The 20,749-nt window shown below is 43.6% G+C and overlaps 1 protein-coding gene across 2 annotated transcripts; it reads right to left on the reverse strand.

Annotated features, from left to right (window-relative positions):
* Nucleotides 1-333: 333 nt before the first annotated feature.
* On the reverse strand, nucleotides 334-20,335 carry eml3 (EMAP like 3). 2 transcript variants are annotated; one of them, XM_086056827.1, is made up of 24 exons: nucleotides 20,125-20,335; nucleotides 17,321-17,509; nucleotides 17,148-17,244; nucleotides 16,596-17,081; nucleotides 14,529-14,639; nucleotides 14,423-14,451; nucleotides 13,398-13,433; nucleotides 11,965-12,085; nucleotides 11,743-11,892; nucleotides 11,570-11,639; nucleotides 10,730-10,840; nucleotides 10,358-10,453; nucleotides 9,285-9,419; nucleotides 8,873-9,011; nucleotides 8,072-8,223; nucleotides 7,762-7,887; nucleotides 6,296-6,427; nucleotides 6,161-6,228; nucleotides 5,993-6,081; nucleotides 5,804-5,901; nucleotides 5,476-5,563; nucleotides 5,082-5,180; nucleotides 2,513-2,643; nucleotides 334-2,231 (listed from the first exon to the last, which is right to left on the reverse strand). In XM_086056827.1, exons 1-24 carry the CDS (start codon nucleotides 20,147-20,149, stop codon nucleotides 2,061-2,063), a joined length of 2,949 nt encoding a protein of 982 aa, XP_085912953.1. In that variant the 5' UTR covers nucleotides 20,150-20,335; the 3' UTR covers nucleotides 334-2,060. The 2 variants fall into 2 exon arrangements, with proteins under 2 accessions (XP_085912953.1, XP_085912963.1); XM_086056837.1 differs by lacking the exons at nucleotides 17,148-17,244; nucleotides 17,321-17,509; nucleotides 20,125-20,335 and having other exon boundaries at nucleotides 16,592-17,010.
* Nucleotides 20,336-20,749: the final 414 nt, after the last annotated feature.

The raw sequence follows: 20,749 nt of genomic DNA on the forward strand, positions 1-20,749 counted from the left end.
AATGTGCTCAAGTTGACGAACAGTGCCCCCTCCCGACAGTCGGCGGCACATTCCAAATTTGGCTCAGGCCTTCCTGTGTGGAGATTGCATGTTGTCAATGTGCTTGGGTGTATTAACTCTTCCCACATTCCAAAAACATATTCAGTTCATTGAGGGATAAAGATTGTCCATATATGTGAATGTGAGTGTGGACCGTTGTTTGTCTGTATGTCCCTCGCGATTGGCTGACGAACAGTCCAGGGTGTACCCGGCCTCTCGCCCAAGGTCGATTGTCTGGGTTGGGCTTCGACTCACCTGACACCCGAATGAGGACAAGCAGTAACAAAAAATGGATGCAAGGTCACTGAATTGTATTTTATTTTTTTTTATGTATACACAAATTCGACGGTAACCTTGGTCAACTTCCTGCAAACACGTTTTGTCAGTGTGTTAACGGCAGCTTCATTGTTAGCCGACAAATATGAAGTATATCGCTTAAAGCAAGGCTTCTCAAAGTTTTTTGGTCCAGAGCCTTTTCACTGGTATGGAAAAAATAATTTAAAAGTTGCTTATTTATGAGGGAAACAATTGTAACGTTACAATAACAAATTCATCTTGTTTAGAGAAAAAATGTGCAATGTTATGTGAAGAAAGTCATATTTTTCAGGAAATAGTTGAAACCTACTACAGGCAAAGTCTAACAGGGGAAAAATTCATATTTTACAAAGAATATGTTTTTATATTTAAAAAAAAATCTCCTAATATTGTGCTTTTCATTCTTAAAAAAAAGATGGCTTCATTCTAAAAAACGACTATTAAAAAAAAAGGAATTTACTCCTGTAATAATGTCGTGCCAAACATATGCAAGTGGCGATCCAGGCCTTCATTCCTGTAACAATGTCTTTTGTTCTTAAAAAAAAAACAAAAAAAAACCTGACTTTAGTCATTTGTAACAAATGTAGGGAGGAGTAACTGGTTTACTATGTTTTTTTTTATTGCCATGCTGTTTTTTTTTAAAATGATCTGATATTCTAAGTTATTGCTAAATATTTTGTGGACCCTCAAGCCATGGTTGACGCACCCCTTGGGGTCCCCAGACCCCAGTTTGAGAGCCACTCAGGTAGAGGAATGTTTCCAAATACAGTGGTACCTTGAGTTACAAGTTTTTCTGAGTCGATATTTTGTGTTGGGAGCCAAAATTTGAGCTACAACCATGCTTCGCATATCTGAACTGAAATGGAAAAAAAAAATCAGTTGCTGATGCAATTTTGGTTTGTTTATAGAACAGGAAGAAGTGTCAAAACACACAAATGAAAAACGAACGCGCTCACAGGTACGGCGTGAACGATTAACCAATTGGCTCCTTTAAAATCAGCAGTTGTTTTTTTAATACAAATTAACACATTACAACAAAAAACAAACATAATGACATTAACCCCCCCCCCCGCAAAAAACAGAAAAATGTTCTCCCTTACAGACAACACAAACTAAAGTACGAAGTATTGTAAAACAGTCAAATGCTCTGCCTGTAAATCATACATTTACTTTTGTAAGCGTGAAGGGACCAAAAAGAAGTTGTTTTCCACATATTGTTTGAAATAAGTGATTGATTCATGGTTTATCTGAATTTCATTCTGCCAAATATCAGGCATTGGCTTCAAAAAATTTGGAGCGGGCCCTACTCATAATGGGCATGGAGGAAACACTCATACTGCTGAACATGACTTTGGACTTAATCACACGATTCCTATTTTACAACACAATCTTGTCTTTCTTTGGCTGAAAGGGATTAATGGCATTTCACTACATTTCAATGGGGAAAACTGATTTGCTGTACACGTAAATCGAAGCTTGCTCACAAACCAAATTCAATTTGCAAGTCAAGGTACCACAGTAATTGTAGGCTATTCTCAGTGTCATACAGCACAAAGAAAGAACAACGATAGTAAACACCGGAATGTTCTGGGAATATCACAGCAACAGAGTCACATTTTGCACCTGGAAGACAAACTCCAATGTCGTCCTGTAAAGTCTGTCACCTGTCCATATTTCATGTCGACATTCTTTGTTGCTGTCGCCACCTACTGGCCGGCGGGGGCGGGTTCGGCAGGGCTGGCGGCTCCGCCTCGGACCACCCGCCACTGGAGGATGCACGTGTCCTTGCCGCCCATGGAGAGCAGGTGGGAGTCGCTGTGGGTGAAGCGCACGTTGGTCACGTGGCTGCCGTGGCCCTCGTACCTGTGGCTCGGCGCCTGGGGCAACAACAAACCACACGCACAATACAATCAACACAACCACTCGCCAAGGTGCAGCAGGCTTTGCTGGGTTTTTTTTTTTTTTTTGCAGCTTTCGAAATGAATCCAACCATTTAGTAGCAAATGAAAGAAAACGGGTGGAAAATCCAAACTGTAAGCGGCGATGAAGTGAAGTTAGTCACACACTTATGTAAATTCCCGAAACAGGTTTTGCCTTGAACGTTTGGAGGCGTGGTAGAATAATATTTGCTTGAGCAAAACAGAGCACGGCGGCGTACCTTGGGTTTGGGACACGGGTACCGGAAGAGATGGACTTTGCAGAAGTCGTCCGCCACCGCCACCACGCTCTCGCTGTGCGAGCGACACAGCGCGTTGATGTCCGTGCCGTCGGAGCCTTCCAGCCACACGCCTGGTGGAAATCAGTGACGCCAAAATTAGGGCACGGCCCATATGGATTTTTTTTTTTTTTTTAGGCCAATGGCAGAATAGAAATCCGATAATCGATGAATCCAACAATTAATTAGAAAAGGGATATTAGAGGTGCAACGACTAATTGACAACTGAACGATTATCGTATAAATTGATCATTGTTTTTGATCCTCAAATAGTCATTTATATGCCTTTTTGAATTTAAAGAGACGGTGGGTCCGGGATGGCCATGTTTTCGCTAACAAGTTCTTTTAGATATTTTTTGATCAGGAAAATGAAAAGAGTTGTCATTTTCTATTTTACCAATAAATTTGGGAGAAATGAGTAAATAAGTGACTCCATGAATAATGCCCCTTGTTAATGAGGAGAATGGTCGCGCCCCCTAGCGTTCTATCCGTGTTCGGCCGGAGTCACGGGAATAACCGATTCCAAACTCTCCATTGGAAATCATTGTACTTTCATTGCTTATAACTTCCAAAAACGGCGATCAATTGGAACCAACATTTATGTGGACATCCCTACTAATGCCCACATATCAAAAGGATTAACCTCTTCGTGGCTGATTTATATGAGAATGAGGAAATGTGTAAGTGAGCAGAGCTACATAGGCTGGGACCAGCGCACACTGCTTCTTTGCTTAAAAAAACCCCAAAACAAAAACACTGCTTCTTTGCTGATCACGGTTAGGACGGGCGAGGCATTAAACACCAGTCAGGATATTTACAGAGACTGAAGTGGAAATGAGACGTGCACATTTATTTGGATGAGGAATGGCCCAGTTTTTCATCTGGCAACACGCCGTCCAATTTGGAACGTAACAGCCGAAAAGTTCCGTTCCAATGCGGCCACACTCGGTTGTGGAGTCAGCCTCGTTGAAACTTTTTGTTCGCTGAACATTAACGCTTGTTCGATGAAGGCCCAATTAAGTCACTCTCTGGCGGCTGCCAGCGGTGTCTTGGCGACTGCTTGGGAGGCAACCCCGCGACATGAAGATCGACGCAGGCTGGACGCAGAGTAAGGAGCTAATGTTGTTGTGCTAACACCTTTTGTTTTAACGACCTGAAGCTAGTTGTTGCTACTAGCCGTCCCATTATCCTACCTTTAGATTCCTTTAGAGGGGAGCGGGCGGCGTAACGCTCCAATCTGTCTTCTGCTGCTGCAAGCCGGCGTCTCTCTCCCTCCTGACATTTGACACGAGTTTAGCGTCGCTAAATGTCCGAAATATAGCCAGTCGGGGTTCGTGTGCGCTTCATGCTCTTGTCCGCTTCAGCTTGTGAAAGTGGAGGAGCAATCGCCACGGTATTTTTGATTTTGTGGAGGTGATCATGATGAGATCACGTTTTATGTCAATAAATCCAAACTATTGTGCAGAACACTTTTATACTTTCACAGGTTGAAGTGGACAAGAGTAGTAATGTGCATTTTGGTGGCGATCGGTCGCCGTTTTAGACAACAGAACTGACAAAGCGAGCAATATTAGCACGCTTGGCTCCCTCCCGTGACGTAGACAGCTGAGACCGAAAACATAACATAAGCCGCCCCAGAAAGGGGGGGGGGGCAATTTGTCATGAATCTAATCACAAAAAAAGGCCTAAAAATACTACTCTTTTGGGGGCGGCACTTTAGTACTGATGTCATTTTCACTGTTAAGCTCACCCAAGTGTCCCTTTAAAATGATACAAATGTTCCAAATTCAAAACAGGCAATATTCTCGGACATATCCTTTGTCTTCCACGATAGCGCACTTGATTATGTTTGTGTTGAATCAACAACAACAACTACAAAAAAACGTTTACTTTGGAAAGAAATTATCGACATTTTTGCCGATTTTCTGACATGTACAGACCACACCGGTAACCAGAAAATCGTACCCGTGTATAGGCCGGTCCGACATTCGCCCCAAAAACTTTTATGGTTAACCGTCGATGCCACAAGATGGCGACAAAGCGTTATTTTGGAGTAAATGAAACTCCACAACTGACAATAACATACTGTAGATCCTTAACAGCGAGCTAGCACAGAATGGCAGTAAAGCACACTTTTGTCTAAATAAATCTTTTAACATAGTTAACTGGCAGCAAGAAGCCACAAGATGGCAGGCAAGCATTACTTTTGTTGAAACGTTGACTTCGACATAGTCCCTGGGCTCCAAGCTGCCAAAAAGATGGCAAGCAACAATTACCGCTACTTTTATTGCTTTGGCATTCGCAAATGCCAAACCACAAATAAGTGGGTTTTATTTGACTCTTTACAAAAGCAACTTTAACCATTTAGCTGAATTGAATTGCCATTAATCCGTTCCAGCCCGATCAAAGATATATATGTACCTGTATATATTTTTGGGGGGGTACGCTTTGAAAAATCATTCATTCAACTAGACTGTAGACTATTGGGACTCCCGTTTTTTTGTCTCCTCACCCATGACGTGGAAGCCCAGCACGCAAGTGTAGGAGGCCCACTCCCGGTCTTTGCTCTCAAAGCGATTCCTCAACAGTTTGCAGCCTGCAGCAACGTCCCCTGGCAGAAGACAACCGTGTGTGCATTAACGCCACTCTTGAGCCTCTGAAACTGAATGTTTGGTTTGGTCTAGAAAAAGATCATCTTTTCTTCCTCACAAAGGTGTTGACCAAGTGTGAAGTTAGCGAATCTATCGATCACTATGAATTGCAATTCTGACATCTAGTGGAAGAGCATTTCATTGTTCTGCCTGTCATTATATGTTGTTATCAAAGATAGTTGAACACATTACTTGCCATAAATAAACAATCAGTGTCCTGAAAATGCAATGAAAAAAAAAAAAGTATCAACTTACAATAAAGTATTTCATAGTCGCCTGAATTGGACATAATGTACTTCCCATCTTTGGACCAATCCAAGTGAGTGATGAAACTGGAGTGGCCCTGTGAGGACAGATGAAAAAAAAAAAAAAAGGTCACTTCCATGAGTTTTTGCTCAACGACTACATTGCGCCCGACCGAGCATGGCCATTTGCAACAATTTTAAGAACAGACATAGAGCGCAACAAGCATGTTCCTTTTTGTCTCGGCCATTTTCAAATCTTTTCCACCGGTGAAGTGTAGCAGGATCGGAATGAATGTGAGAACAAAATAAAAGAAATCAATAGAGATAATGAGGCTCACGTTGCATTTCCCAAAACGAGTGTAACGCCGTCCATTTTCAGTCACGTTATAGATGTAGATGAAGTTGTCATGGGAGCCCACAGCGAGACAGCTGCCATCTGAAAACATGGACGCTCAAGGTGCGCAAAGAGGACCCCGCCGCCCCCCACCCCCCACCCCCCCCACCAGGAGGGGCTTGTACTGTAGTACCTGGAGAGTATCTCATGACGGAATGCTGCTCGTTCCCGTCGACTGACTCGGAGATGACCTCCGCGCTGAGCAGGTCCAGGACCACCCACCTGTTGCCAAGCGCAGACAGACACTTCAAGCGGCTACTCTCAAACATCGACTGCGGATACTTTCTGCCGAACACGTTACCTTCCCGTGCTGAGGCCCACCGAAACCACCGATCCGTTGGGGCAGAAGTCTGCACACAGGCCATACTCCTATGGGAAAAAAAAAAACCAGCATGAATTTTTGCGTCGCCAAAACATCCCGAGCAGTGGTCGGCACCTCCAGCGTGATGCTCCATTGCAGCGTGTGCTCTTCGGTGTTCCATAAGCACACCTGCCTGTCGTGGCCGCAGGACAGGAAGTTGTTGACGGACGGATGCGTCGCGAGACCCCACATCTCGTCCACGTGACCCTAGAGAGGAAAATTTGGAATATTTCATATTTAAAAGCATCAATCTGAAAAATCAAGCAGAATTAAAAGACACTATCAATGTATAGTAAAGCATCTACTGTATAGCTACATCAGGGGTGTCAAAGTCATTTTTGTCACGGTCCGCATTGTTGTTGAGGTTTTCTCTCAGAGGGCCAGTATGACTAAGAAACCATCGAAATGTTGAAGCACCCCATCATATCATTACATATGAACAAAACATTGAGAACTAGTTTTGAAATTAGAAGTCTAGGATAATAGCTTGCTTGACTTCAAGTTAAAGTTCTTGTTCGAGTTAGTTTGAGAATGGGTTGTTTGGGAACAGAAAAAAGTGGTTGCAATATCTTAGTTATTATTCATTACAGATGACAATTTGAAATTTGGTACGGATTTAAGCAGGAATCACGGAAGTTGACGCATATGATTTGCTTTTGCGGGCCACATAAAATGATGTGGCGGTCCAGATCTGGCCCCGGGCCTTGGGTTTGCCACCTGCGATCTACATGGTCACGTTATGCTGTATAAGAAGTGAGACTTTTCTCAAGAAATGCGCAACAGTACAACTTTAATAGAGTTAATAAATGGTGTCACATGACAGGGAAATAGCGAACATTCCCTACCGTTGGCGTTCATTTGTTGACTTGGCATTCTAAAATATACCATTAATGTTATTAGGATTAAGCGGTCTCAAAAAGTTAGCTAGCACGAAAAGTTAGCTAGCTTCGAAAAGCTAACGTTGCTACGTTAGCTGACGCCAAGGTTATCTTCAGCTTCCAGTCACACGTCTTGAAAATGACTTTCAAAAGAAGCACTAGCGTGTTGATTTTATGTGATTTACCGCTCGCGCTACAAGCAAGCTAGCGTTAACAATGAATGTTCCGCAGGAGGCTAGAGATAGTTACGTTATCTCTTCTGCGATGTAACGTTACGCATCTATGACGTGTTCTTCGAATGATATACTGTATTGCATTAAGAGCCAACAGCTTGTACACATCCCATACCAATCAGGTAGCAGTAATCCCAGAGGCAAAAAAAAAAAAAAAAAAAAAAGTGATGCTATGCAGTAGTGTTTTGGTTGAAATTCACTGCTCCCGTCAGGCGCGTTCACATTCGCTCCATGCTCCGTCTATAACCCCCGGCCCCCAAATGATTTTCTCATTGGAGCTCTACAATTCACGAAGGTCACCTTATCTTGGTTTCAAAACAGCAAATTTGGCTTCAAGCTGAGTGAGTGCTTGTGAGTGACTTCAAAGCAAGTAAGTAAGTAAGTTTGGGAAACACAGCTTGACAGAAGGTCAAAAGCTTCTTGCACCTACTTGCACTATGGCCACAAAGCCGGTGGAGAAGGTGCCCCTCAGGATGGCGTTTCTTGTCGTTCCGACTAGCAATTGGTCTCCGTCAATATCTGCGACGGTGCGGACCGCCCCAAAATTTTCCGGAATCTAGACACAACGACAAGGGTCATGGGGTAAAAACCTCGAAACAGTAAAAGAGTGCGAGTCACATATGGGGCATGATGATGAGATGAATCCTCCTCAAGACTTTGGGACCGACCGGCGCTGTACATACAAACGTACGGGCGCATGCTTTGAGCGTTCGGAACACACAGACAGACTTGGGGTTCACCTCACACTCGTGCTCGGGAGCCAGGTCGGCGCTCCAGCGGATGATCTTGCGGTCTTTGCTTCCTCCGCTGAGCAACGCGCCTCCCTGCAGCGCGCACAAGGTGAACACGCTGCCCTCGTGCGCTCTGGTCTGTCGCATGATCTGGAAGGTTTCTGAAGGCAAAGCAAAACATCAAACATTTAAATACTGGACAGAATTTAAAAGCTGTACATATTGATGCAATCAGTTAATACTGTACAAAAGTCTATCACAAGGGCTATTTTGAAACGGTTTGACTTTAAATGAATCACTAAAACCAATCTATCAAGTAATTACATTGTTTCCATATTATATTTACTTTAAATGGCAAGGCAACCCCAATTTTTGCCGCCCCCTGAGATGTCTAAAAAAAGGGGGGGATTTCGCAGCTGAACTCATATTGCACAAACGCAAATATTCATCAGAATGCCGTGTTTAGACTAGCGGAGGCGCATAGAGCAGATTATTGGAAAGAAACGTTTTGCCCTTTGAAAAACTACTACATCATTACATTTTCTGTTAAAGGTTATAAGGCAACCGGTTTAGGTTTTTCCGGTTTAGCAAGGCAGTAAAAGTACCGGTCTGCTCGCAACATCGCCATAACACATCCTGTCAAAGAACAGACCTTCAAAATATGTTTCCACTGTATCTGTTGTTCAGTCTACTTCTCAAGATGCATTGTGGGATACATTCTGGGCACTATATAGAGGATGACCTACTTTGACTACACAGTCGAACAGCAAGACAAAACTTGCGGACTGAAACGTATCCTCCGTGACCTACCTTTGGCTCCTTTGCCAAGAGTTCGGGTATCCGCGGCCGACTTGCCCCATGTCAGGATGTTCCCCTCCGAATCCCCAGTCAAAACTTCCCCAGTCAGGCTGAACAAAAAGCACTGGATAAACTTGGGCTTCTTGTATTTCTGGACGAAAAGGAAAGAAATTGTTTTCAGAACAATCACGGAGCACAGTTATGTCGTGTCATCATTTGCAGAGGTTGGGAAAAAAGGAACAAGCCAAATTTGATAAAGTAAGACATAGAAGAAAAAAACAAAAAAACGGATTCTGAGTCTGTTTTTGAATGTAGGCTTGTAATTTTCTGTACTTTGTTATACAATTCTTTTGCAAACTCCACTTCTCCATTGGTCTTTGAAAAGGGACGATTGGGGAAGTGAAAGCGACGTGCAGGACGTTACCCCGAAGATGCCTTGTTTCTTGGTGAACTGCCCGGCGCTCAGAGTCCAGAAGTAGACGTGGGATTTACCGCAGGTGATGATGTTGCCGCTGTCGCCGGGGTGGAAGTCAACAGCGAGCACCGTCTCGTTGGTGGTCTGGGAGGGGAAAAGAAAAAAACAAGAAAACATCGTAGTTAATCAAGCTCAGTATTTACATTGGCAAGACTCAGCAGAAACGACATCATCAAGCTAACTACTCTGACCACTTGCAGTCCTCTCCATAATACATTTAGTTTTCAGATGTTTTTTGGAGTACGCCACTCGAACGGATTCAATCCTGTTACTCATCCAATCACAAAATGAATATCGTTTATTTTTCATTTCCAGCTAAGTTTGTTCTTGACCAGCTAGCGTAGCAGCTAACACGTAGGCAATGTTTGAGCAAACACTAGCAATGGGGTACAACACGGTTTGTGACTGTAATTTGAGAAGTACTGAAATTAAATTAGCATTCAAATAAAATGAGACATTATTTGATAGTAAAAGATTTATTCAGCTATATTTTTCACAATGTTTTTTAGGGTGCCTGATTATTCGGAGCAGCAAAATATATGACATGACAAAAAATGTTTCCAAAAGTGTATCGTCGGTTTACTCTCTGACTTCCTTGTAAAAGTTTTTAAAAAAATATATATTTTTTTTTAAAAATCAGCCATACCGTGAACTATGAACTGATTTTTTTTTTTTTTTTTTTAAATGTGGGTCACCTTAGTCATTTGTTACATTATTTCATGCTGTTCCGCCAAAGAAAACCCGTCTCAACGATCCTAGCTGAGATCTCTGGCCGATGTTTTTCACCATGTAGTAAGATTGAAAGAAAATACACACGGCACAGAGGCACAAAAAGCTCCATTCATGCAAGTGCAGTAAAGCGGCATATGGAGCATCACGGAGCGGTGCAGAGGGGAGGGGCTGCTGTAATTATCTTGTTCCTCTTGGACAGCCTCGTGTGTTTATACTGTACCGTTAAGTCGGCCTATCCCCCGCGCTAGCGTGTTAGCGGGAGCAGTCCGACGCTTTTGACGCCTCCTTACCTTGACCTCGCCTTGCTTGCTGCCTCTGGCGCAGTCCCACACTGACAACATGTGCTCGTTGGAATCATCAATCACACACAGGAACGCGCCCGAGTCCTGCAAGCACAAGTTTCCGACGGCATGGATGGCACCAATATTCCAGTGGGGGTGGGGCGGGTGGACAAATTACAACAAAGGCTCACCTACTCTCGTTCAACTATTAGCTCAAAGCATGGCCGCGATCGGCAGGTGAAATTCTTTCAAGAAACAGCTGCAAAGTGCCTCGGCCGCTACGACTCTCCTTTCCCGCATGCAAGGGCATCGCATTAAGTGTAACACTAATGCTCCTTAATGCCATTGTCTCCTGTTGTGAATTTGCACACACACACTCACCATCGTGGAAAAGGCAACGGATCCCACTCCTCTCTGGAAGGCTCCGAGTCCGATCTGCTGCAGGGTGACCAAAGTGGCGGAGTCCCAAATATGAACGCAAGGCTGCAGGGGCTAGCGCACACACACACCCGCCATTAAGAGTCGTTGAAATAGTCGCAAAAGATCACATGATCAGAAATCATCTGTGTATCGTACTTTGTTCCCTTCCTCAAGTCACCCCAAAAGTATTAGAACACAATTTGGTTTTTAAATGCCTGATGTCGTCCGATCTCGAGGCCACATGATGTTGGATGGCTCCCGCAAAGTGAGGTAAGAGTTGGAGCTTTGCAACATTTCGAGAGAGTTCATAGAATTGTTCTCAACACTCTAAATATTCTCTATATTTAAATACTCTATATTGATATGTAAAAATAACAGACGGCGTGGCCAGATCAATAATATTGATTTGTGAAATAAAATCAAATCGACCATATTTGGACATACAAGGCCTACCAATGACGATATAATAATATTGCTCACCCATGACATCATTCCGTTGGCCTCTTGGTACCAAGGAACTATGTTGACGTGAGTCCAGCAGCTTCATTTAACCAGGCCGTAGTGATTTGCCGCCATCTTGTGGCACCTTTAAGCAATTACTGTTTGGGGTAAGCAGCCAACAAGCTAACCCATTTTTCAATGTATTTTTGATGGGCACCTTCGAGTTTCATTCGATATTTTTTCCGTTATTTGTGTTGGAAAAACTAAACAAACAAATCTGTCACTTTTCCATTTTTGCTTGCCAATCGACCACGGGAAGACGGAATGACACACAAATGAATCATCAATCCAAATGAGCACCTTGCCGTCTTTGTCCACGCCCGCCGTTTGGCCGGACGCTATTCGCACTTTGTCGGGATGCAGCGCCAGACTGCGGGAAAAGCACACATGGTTAAATTTGCCGTTTGGTGATGCGCGGCAACGAGGCAAAAGTTGCCGGCGGACATGAGCGTGGCTTTCTTTTCCCCACGGACCAGCGAACGCAGTCCGTGTGTCTGCGGTAGTGGCGCTGTGTGCGGTCGTTGACGTGGTAGAGGACGATCACGCAGGCAATGAAGTAGACGGCCTCGCCCGTCGGGAGGAAGTAAAGGTTGGCCCGACAGTCTCGCCCCCGGTAGCCGTAACTGTGGCGCCAGGGTCAAGGTGGACGCGTCTTACTGCTGCTTGAAGAGCGGACCAATTAGAGAAAAGGATACACCCAATCCAGTTCCAGTCTCTCCGAGGGCGGCTCCATCTTCAGGTCTTCATAATTTTGGATGTTGGAGGGGATGTACATAGTGATTGGCCGGCCGCGGATGAACATTTTGATGGACTGGCCTGGGAAGAAAAACAACAACAACAAAACAATCAGTTATCAATACACTCAAAGTGATCTGTCCCAAAGGTTCCGACATTTCTGAAGTTTCACTGACTTCCTGTCTCCCACATTGATATCGTTTTTGGGGACTTTTCCTTTCAACCTCTTTTTGAACACAGCAAGTGATTTTCAGGCCAGTTCCAGAATTGTTGCATAAATGAGCACCTCTTACAGAAACAGACCTTTGCTTAATGTTTGTTCTAGTTTGGAAATGTTGTTGACATTTTTAACACTTCCCTCATTTCAAACAGCTTCTGAGTATTGTGGCAGAGTAAGTTATCGTGTATTTTTGTATATTCTATGCGCTGTTTTGGTCTTCATTAGGTCATAGAATTTCAGAATGTTGAAATTGATAAATAATGAATTGGTTCCGTATAATTTGATCGATTAATAATTCGGATTGCTCTTTTTTGTCATTTGAAAACAGGGTGAGTAGTAGTAGGTTATTTTATTATGTTTTTTAGGTGTTTCCCCATATTTCCACACAACAAGTCAAGTGCGGTAGTGATAATGAACAATATAATGTGTATGTTGTTTATTCTCATTTAGGGTTCGTCAAGGACCCCTATGATTTTTGACATTTTGCGTTTGAAATGATCTCTGTGTGATTTGCAATATACCCGTCATTTTGCATTAATTGCCACTCTTAAGAAATTTATATATATATATATATATATATATATATATATATATATATATATATATATTTTTTTTTTTTTAATTTTATTTATTTTTTTTATTAAGTGAATTTACCATCATTTTGACACTTGGTGTTGTGTTTGCCAACTGCCAAAAACGATCAATTTGGTTTTGTTTTAATTTTGTGATTTCTTTTTGGGTGTGTGTTCAACCATTTTTTTTAATGTATTCAAATCCTTTACCAGCCAGAAGCTGTTTCACATTTTCTCCAGAGCAGTACAGAGTTGTGTCATCAGCAAATTTTGCGACACAGCTGATATAGTTCATTTACAATTTGAATGGTTCGGGACCTAACACAGGCCCTTGGGGAACCCCGTGGTTGAACGGCACTTACTGATATATTGTATCTAAATATCTTTTCATCCATATCCATGCTTAACCTCCTCCGCCGTACTGTAGTATGAAAAGATTTTTTTCGATCTACAAAAAAAACGCAAATTGATATAGAGTGTTCTCCGATATCAGGGATATAAAAAAATTGGTGTCTCTATATCGCAAACTTTGCGAGTGGGTGGGACCTTATCCCCACGTTGAATGCGCGATTGTCACGATTTAAAACGTTCATCTACCGACCTTGAGTGTAAGTTCCTCTTCTGGAGCCGGGGGATCCTGTGTGTGAGAATTCACGGGGACATATTAAGGAAAATGACATTTTAAAATGCTTCTTGAGAGGAATTGATAGGCATACTCTTACCAGAATAAAGTTGTATTTTTACAAGTGCTAATATTATTATATTAAAGTCACATTTTAATAAGGGAAGATATAAAATAAGTAATTTTATACAACAAGTATATTTAAAGAATAATTTAAAGAATAATTCTATCCTCATTACGCCTTTTATTCTTAAAACAATGCAAACAAAAAATGACCTTTGTGACCTTTGCTTGTGAAAACAAAACCGGGATATTTTTTTTTCCCTGCAAAACGACATATTTTGCTCTGAACACAATTTGCAAATCTTTTCAAGCCGATGAGAGTTTCCAGCGTCTTTTCGAAGCAGCGCAAGTGAATGTTTCCTCTACACTGCAGGAGACGTGGCCTTAAAATAAATCTTAAGTGCAACCTCCCATAAAAAGCTACTCGCAACCACAAACGTTGCTGCCTTGGACCTCTCGCCGTCGCGACCCTGCACAAGTCAACAGAGGTGGGAAGTAGCAAAGTACAAATACGTTGTTACTCTACTTGAGCTATTTTAGGTATCCTCGTTGAGGATGAATTTTTGGACACGTTTGACTTTCTTTTTTTTTTTTTTACCCAAGTACTTTCTGTACTTCAAAAAGAAGAAAAATATCAACAGAACAATTCGTTTTTTTGCTCCAATTTTCACAAGCTTACATCAAAGAGGCAAGACTTCGGTGTACGTGAGCACGTCTTCTTTGCCGAGATAAGATAGCCACCTCACGTGTGGCTTATCACACAACAAAAGGCAGATTAGACGTACTGTAGACTGCACATGTGCACCTGAGGCTGCACACAATAAACGGCCACACTGAAATGTGTAGTTTTACTCTAATGGGGAGTTTGAGTATTTTGGTCGGCTGCGCAAGTGAATGCAAAGCCAAAAGTGCAATTTTTGTGGGGGGGGGGGGAGCATCACCTGCGCTGACAACGAGGTCCTTGACACGACTGCAGAGAAAGGAAGACAAACGGGATGAACAGAAGGCGTGGCACAAAATGCACAAGTGACGATGTTGGTGTCTGACTTCTCCAAGCTTGGGGAGCGGGCGAGGAGGGTGGCCGAGGACGCCGCTTTTTTGTCCAGGCGCTTGACCTGCCTCTTCTGGTTCCCCAGTTTCTCGCTGTTCCTCCGAATCCTGCAAAAAATAAAATTAAAAAAATAATAATAGTACAGTGCATCTGCCAAATAGAAAGGGCGCTTCACTTTTTCCACATTTTATTAACGTTAGAAACTTACAAAAATCTTTTTTCCACATTGTTATTATGGGGCTGTCATGTTCAACTTGAAGGGATGAAAATGAATTTAATCCAGCCAAGGTTATTATAGTTAATAGTTAATCCATCGGCGATGGCATTCCGCCCGTCACTGGCGGATGCCCATTTTGCTGACGGTTAACGAATGACGGGACACTTTTTTAAAAGTGATGGACTAAGAAGCACTGATGGAAGTGGATTTTTCGCCCAGGTTTGCTGACTTTTTTGGGGGGCTGGGGGGGACAGACTGATAGACTGACGGACCTCTGACCTGACGCACTAACTGACGGTCGGACATAACCGACTGACGGACTGACGATTCCAATTTGGTTCGTCAAGAAAAATGACGGACTGACGAATGACAGACGGGCGGTTATCAAGGCCGCTAACGGATGACAAATGACGGAGCAGCAAAATTGCGTAAAATTACCCACCTCTGATAGTTAATGTCCTTTGTGTTTGCCTTTGTCAATTAATATTGTACATTAGCTTTCCGGGTTCATTTTAAATGGATTTGTTTTGGGGTTGCTGTACATCTGTAGCTATAGAAGAGGAAGGGCAGTTGTTTGAGAATTGTAACTTGACTTTATTACACAATACTCACTGACGCCTTTTTCTTTGTCTTGCATTCACCAAATACGCCACATTGAAAAAAAACTCAAACTAATAAAAACGGAATCATTCCCGAATAATCGAAAACTAGCAAAGCCGCTGCAAAAACCCATTCAAACTAACTGAATAAGAAACATAAATAAATAAATAAAACCTAACTATAAGGAGAATTCCAAACGACTATAAGCTTGAATCGAGCTAGAAAAAAAAAAAAAGGGTGGAAAAAGTGAAGTGTGGTGACTATTTTCCGGATGCACTGCAAATATTCAAAGACGGTGGCGAAATGACAATGTGTGCTTTATAAGCAGCGACAATGTCAACCGGCCTGACAAGCAGGAAGTGAAAATCAAATCAACCGCAAACACTCCACCCGGAAGATGGGCCAAAAGAGCGCAGCAGCGGCATGTGTCAACCATCGCCCAGCAAAATCGGCAAACCGCAACAAGGAAGAAAGCATGCACGCACATGCCCACTGAAATAAAAGGTGGCATGGCCTTGACACGGTGAGAGTGAGAGTGAGAGAGAGAGAGAGAGAGAGAGAGAGAGAGAGAGAGAGAGAGAGGGACAAGCCTTCCTTCAACGTGCGAAAAGACAGGATGAGATCAGCCATTTCGATTGGAAAGCGCTTGAAAAGCTTTGGCTTGATTAACAAACCGTGTACCTGTCAAACCACATGTCTGATCATTTGAAAAAAGTGCATGCCTACTTCGAGCATAGGGCAGGCCTGTCAACAAAACAAAGACAATAAAGCAATTGCTATGCCCCAACTTAGCTGTCACCCAATCAAAGAAACTCGAATAACATTTGCCGGTCAACCTCATTTGACCTTCTCCAAACCTTTGAATGGACTGGCTTGAATATTTCACCACTTTTTGCTCAACTGTATCCACAATAAGACCTGAAAAATGCTCCGATACGACACACCGACACTGCAAATGGTGTTTATGTCTCATTGGCGTTAGGATTATGAGGGGGGTCCTTGGAAAAAAGCCCTCCCCCCCGCCGCCCAAAAAGTGTGACAACGCCTGCTGTCGATTTTTCCACTGCGCTTGAATATGTACGCTAACTTGGAAGTGTCACTCGGTGGTGACGGCAGGCGGTTTCCAGCGCCCCCTCCCACTTGCTGTTTTAAGGCTGCACGGTGCTTGGGAGAGCAACCGGGTTTGGGACTAAGGTCAGAGAGGAAAACAAAAATAAAAAGAGTTGAATTCGGCAAACTCACGCACAGCGGTTTATGCAGGTCTTGCCGGATGGGGGACGCAGCGCCCGACGAAGGGCCCGGGTTGTGACCGGTAGGCGCGCGCGCCTCAATCTCTTCCGGGGAACCACATTGGTCCCGGAGGCCGACGACGGCGCCGGCCTGGATGGGCTCCTCCGCCGCCGCCGCCGCCGCCGCCGTCCAACTCGGCTCCTTTTCCCGCTCGGCCGCTTCTTCGTCGTCCTCCGGGTCGTCGCCGCCGCCGCCGCCGTCGCCGTCGTCGTCATCGTCCTCCTCCTCCTCCTCCACGCTGGGGGCGCGGTGCAGCTTGGCCCGCGGAGGGAGGGCGTCCTCCAGGCGGAGGCTCTGCAACCGCCCGGTCAAAGCCGCCCTGCCCCGCGCCGCCTTCGGCTCAAGACCCCGGCCCGCCTGGCTCGCCTCCGTCTGGGTGGAGCGGTCCACCGTCGCCGCTCTCGCTTCCGCCGGCGCCGTGCCTGCCGCGTGGCCGTTGGCGCTGGCCGCAAAAGTGGAGTCCCACGTGAAATCCGTGTTGAATAATGCAGATTTTTTTGTGACCTACCACAAAAGGACTCCATCGTCCACGGCGAAGCCGGATGAAAGCTTCCCGCCGTCGTGGCGGCACACTTGGTTGATCAGTCCGGCGGCGGCGGGGTTCACTGGAAGCCACAGATGGGGAAAGTCAACCGAAGTGGGTCGAGTGGGGCCCGCCGGGGGCAAGAGGCTGGAGCAAACCTGCGATGAGCTGCTGCTTCAGTACGGGGAGAAGCCCATCGTGGAGGCGGATCCGGCGCAAGGCGTCGGCCAGCGAGGCCTTGAGCAGCGTGATCTCGTCCTCCTGCGCCCGAAGACGCGTCTCCATCAGCGCCGCCCGCTCGGACCGCTCGGCCGATTCGCCGCCGCCGCCGCCGCCCGCCGCGTCACCTGAGCGCATTTTCGGACACACGCGCACGTAAATGTCCGCTTGTGCAAGAAGAAAGACCACGGCGGGAAGACGACAAGCCGCGGTAGCGCCGCACCCACTCCAGCTTCCGTGACAGGACGCGCTCGCTTTTGGCAGCCATCTTTCAACTTGGCCGACAACTGGAGAGTTTTATTGTCCTTTTCCTGTGGTTCTTCCTGCTTGGAACAGGCTTCGGAAGAACACGGTACAGCATGTAGATCTTACGTTTTTGGCCCGCGGCCCGACCCTCATGTAGTACACACGCTCGCTCCTTAAGTAGAAGTACAGATACTTGTGTCCAAATGGATCTGGCCTGGCCCTGACATTGCAATTTATGGGAGCATCCCAGCTGCAAACTTGTTTTGCTGCAGGGGAGTGTCCCCGGAAGGAGATTCCAGAACCGGAGCGTTCGTCTCCGGCGGACCATCAATGGTACAGTTGTTCTTATCAAACGGGTTCACTGCCACATTTCAACTCGATCTTTTTTTTTCTCTACATCATGTGCAGAGAATTAAGAAAAGAAATGTCATTACTGCTTTTTGAGCACCCCACTGACATTGTGCTGCTCCTATTGGTGCGCGCCGCGGTCAGCTGGGGTCAGCATAATACCGACATACGCCTAAAATGTACGTGGAGGCAGTCACGGCGCTTCAGTAAGCTGCAATAATAACAGGCGTTCTTCGCAGAGGATAAAGAATAACACGCTGGGAGTAGCGTTACCTTGTCTTTGTACATTTGTCGCTCTCCGTCTGCGTTAAAATATCCGTCGCTGAAAGGGTTTCAACACAGAGGCATCAATGCCACTTTTTTTGCCAGTCGATGGCTTTTTTTACACTCTCTGTTAGCAGTAGGCTAAGATGACTTTTCTAAGTCAAAGCTAACATGCCGTAATTCTCTTTAACTTTACTTTGACAGTCAACATCAACTGGGACTGACATGAAACAGCTTGAAGCCTTTTTTTTCCAGGAATTTTTCACTCTCTGCCAAACTGCTGCTTGTTATGAAGTCTCATTTTTTTGGGCTCAAAAATAACAGAAAGGTTGAGGTTTCGCTATTGTGCCACGGCCCATTGGATGTCAGTCCGTGCGCGCTACGCCTGCTAAATTATGGTAGCCGGATTTGGCAATCGGAGTCAAATCGGCATGACTGAGCTTGTTCTCAACATGAATAGAAACATCAAGTTGCACAATGCGCCATTACAATAGCTGGTTTGGATACTTTCTCATCCATTTTGTAGTGAGATAATACATTTTGTATTATTTAATTGACCCTCTTGTTGATGTGCCGGTTATACATACATATACATATATATATATATATATATATATACATATATATATACATATATATATATATATATATACACATACATATATACATACATATATACATACATATATACATACATATATACATACATATATACATACATATATATACATATATATACATACACATATATGTACATACATATATACATATATATATATATATATATATATATACATACACACATATATATATATACATACATATATATATATACATATATATACATACATATATATATACATACATATATACATATATATCTCTCTATATATATATATATATATGCGGGGGACACCCTGAATTGATTGCCAGCCAACCGCATGGCACACAAAGACAAACAATATATATTGTTTGTCTTTATATATATATATATATATATATATATATATATATATATATATATATATATATAGAGAGAGAGAGAGAGAGAGAGAGAGAGAGAGATACACACACACATATACATATATATATATATATATATATATATATATGTTATATAAGTTATTATGTTGTCACAGGATGGTGGCCAGGTGCTACTTTTGTCTAAATGAAGCTCCTCAAGTCACTTCTACAAGCTTCCTTGGCACCAAGGTGCCACCCGATGGTGGCAAATAACTACATTAGACTAAACGCAGCTCTCAAGTCACTTCAACATCGTTTCCTGGCACCAAGAGGCAACAAAATGTTGGCACAGCACTACTTTTGTCCACTTGAAGGTTCTCAACTCACTTTAACATAGTTCCAAGGTATCAAGATGCAACAGGGAGGGGGCATGCCCTACCCTACATTTGTCTCAAAATTAAGCTCAGCGGGAGTTGCACCAGGTTCAGGAGACAATTACTTTCTCTCGTAACGTCAAATAGGTTTAGATTTTTACATCATCGTTGAGAAACTGTGTTTTACATTGACTTGGGCTGTCTTGTATTAAAATTGTTGTGGCGATCTGAAACATTTAAGCGTGCAAATAAGAAAAAACAGACATCAGGAAATGCGCCAATACATTTTTCACGACATTGTATACACAGTTTAATTAGCCCCACGGCTAAAACCTCGATGACAAATTATTTTTTTTCACGAACAACAAGGAAACAGTTGACTGCGAAGACAAAACACACACTCGCACACTAGCTAGCATCTGCCTCCACGCCCACGCATTTATGTCACAATCACATGCATGTTCACGCAATGTTTAAAAAAAAAAAAAGAAAAAAAAAAAAAAGCGAAACTGCACAAAACGAATGCCGACAAACACACAAGTACTCACCCAGGCTGTTGGTTGAGGACTCCATGCTGTGAGTTTGTGATTTGATTTTTGTTTTGGGTTTTTTCTTTTTTATGACGCGTGTCGTCGAGACTCCCGAGGCGACCCGAAAGAGGTGTGCTCCGTACCCATGCTGGGGGAGAGGAGTGTCGCTCACAAACACCCGGGACTCGACGTCAAGTTGTCAGGGCAGCCGAGAGAATTTCCCCCCAGCACCCCCCCCCCCCCCCCAAAGTCCAGCATGACGATCCACACAGTTACTATTAGTTAACTCCAATTCGCTTTTGTTTTAACTCTTCATAGACACGACAGCTCGTCCTCTTCGCTTTGTGGGTATTTGTCGCCATCATGTGGACATTTTCATAACTACAATTGTTAGTGTAGTTGTCTTTCCGTGAACTTTGCTAATACAGTATATATTAATATAATTAATATTTAGTAGTAAGTAATAATAGTATATAATTAATTTAATGATATGAATGCATTTGAAACCTCCTGTGTTTATTCTTCTTAAATGTATACAACTAAGTCAATTACGCTCACGCAGTATAATACATGCTATATAATTCATCCATCCATCCATCCAACCATTATCTATACCGTTGCTTATGATATGAATACTCATTAA

Source organism: Filicampus tigris, chromosome 2, assembly GCF_054856515.1.
Source record: "Filicampus tigris isolate MCC_2025a chromosome 2, RoL_Ftig_1.0, whole genome shotgun sequence".
NCBI classification, from domain to species: domain Eukaryota; kingdom Metazoa; phylum Chordata; class Actinopteri; order Syngnathiformes; family Syngnathidae; genus Filicampus; species Filicampus tigris.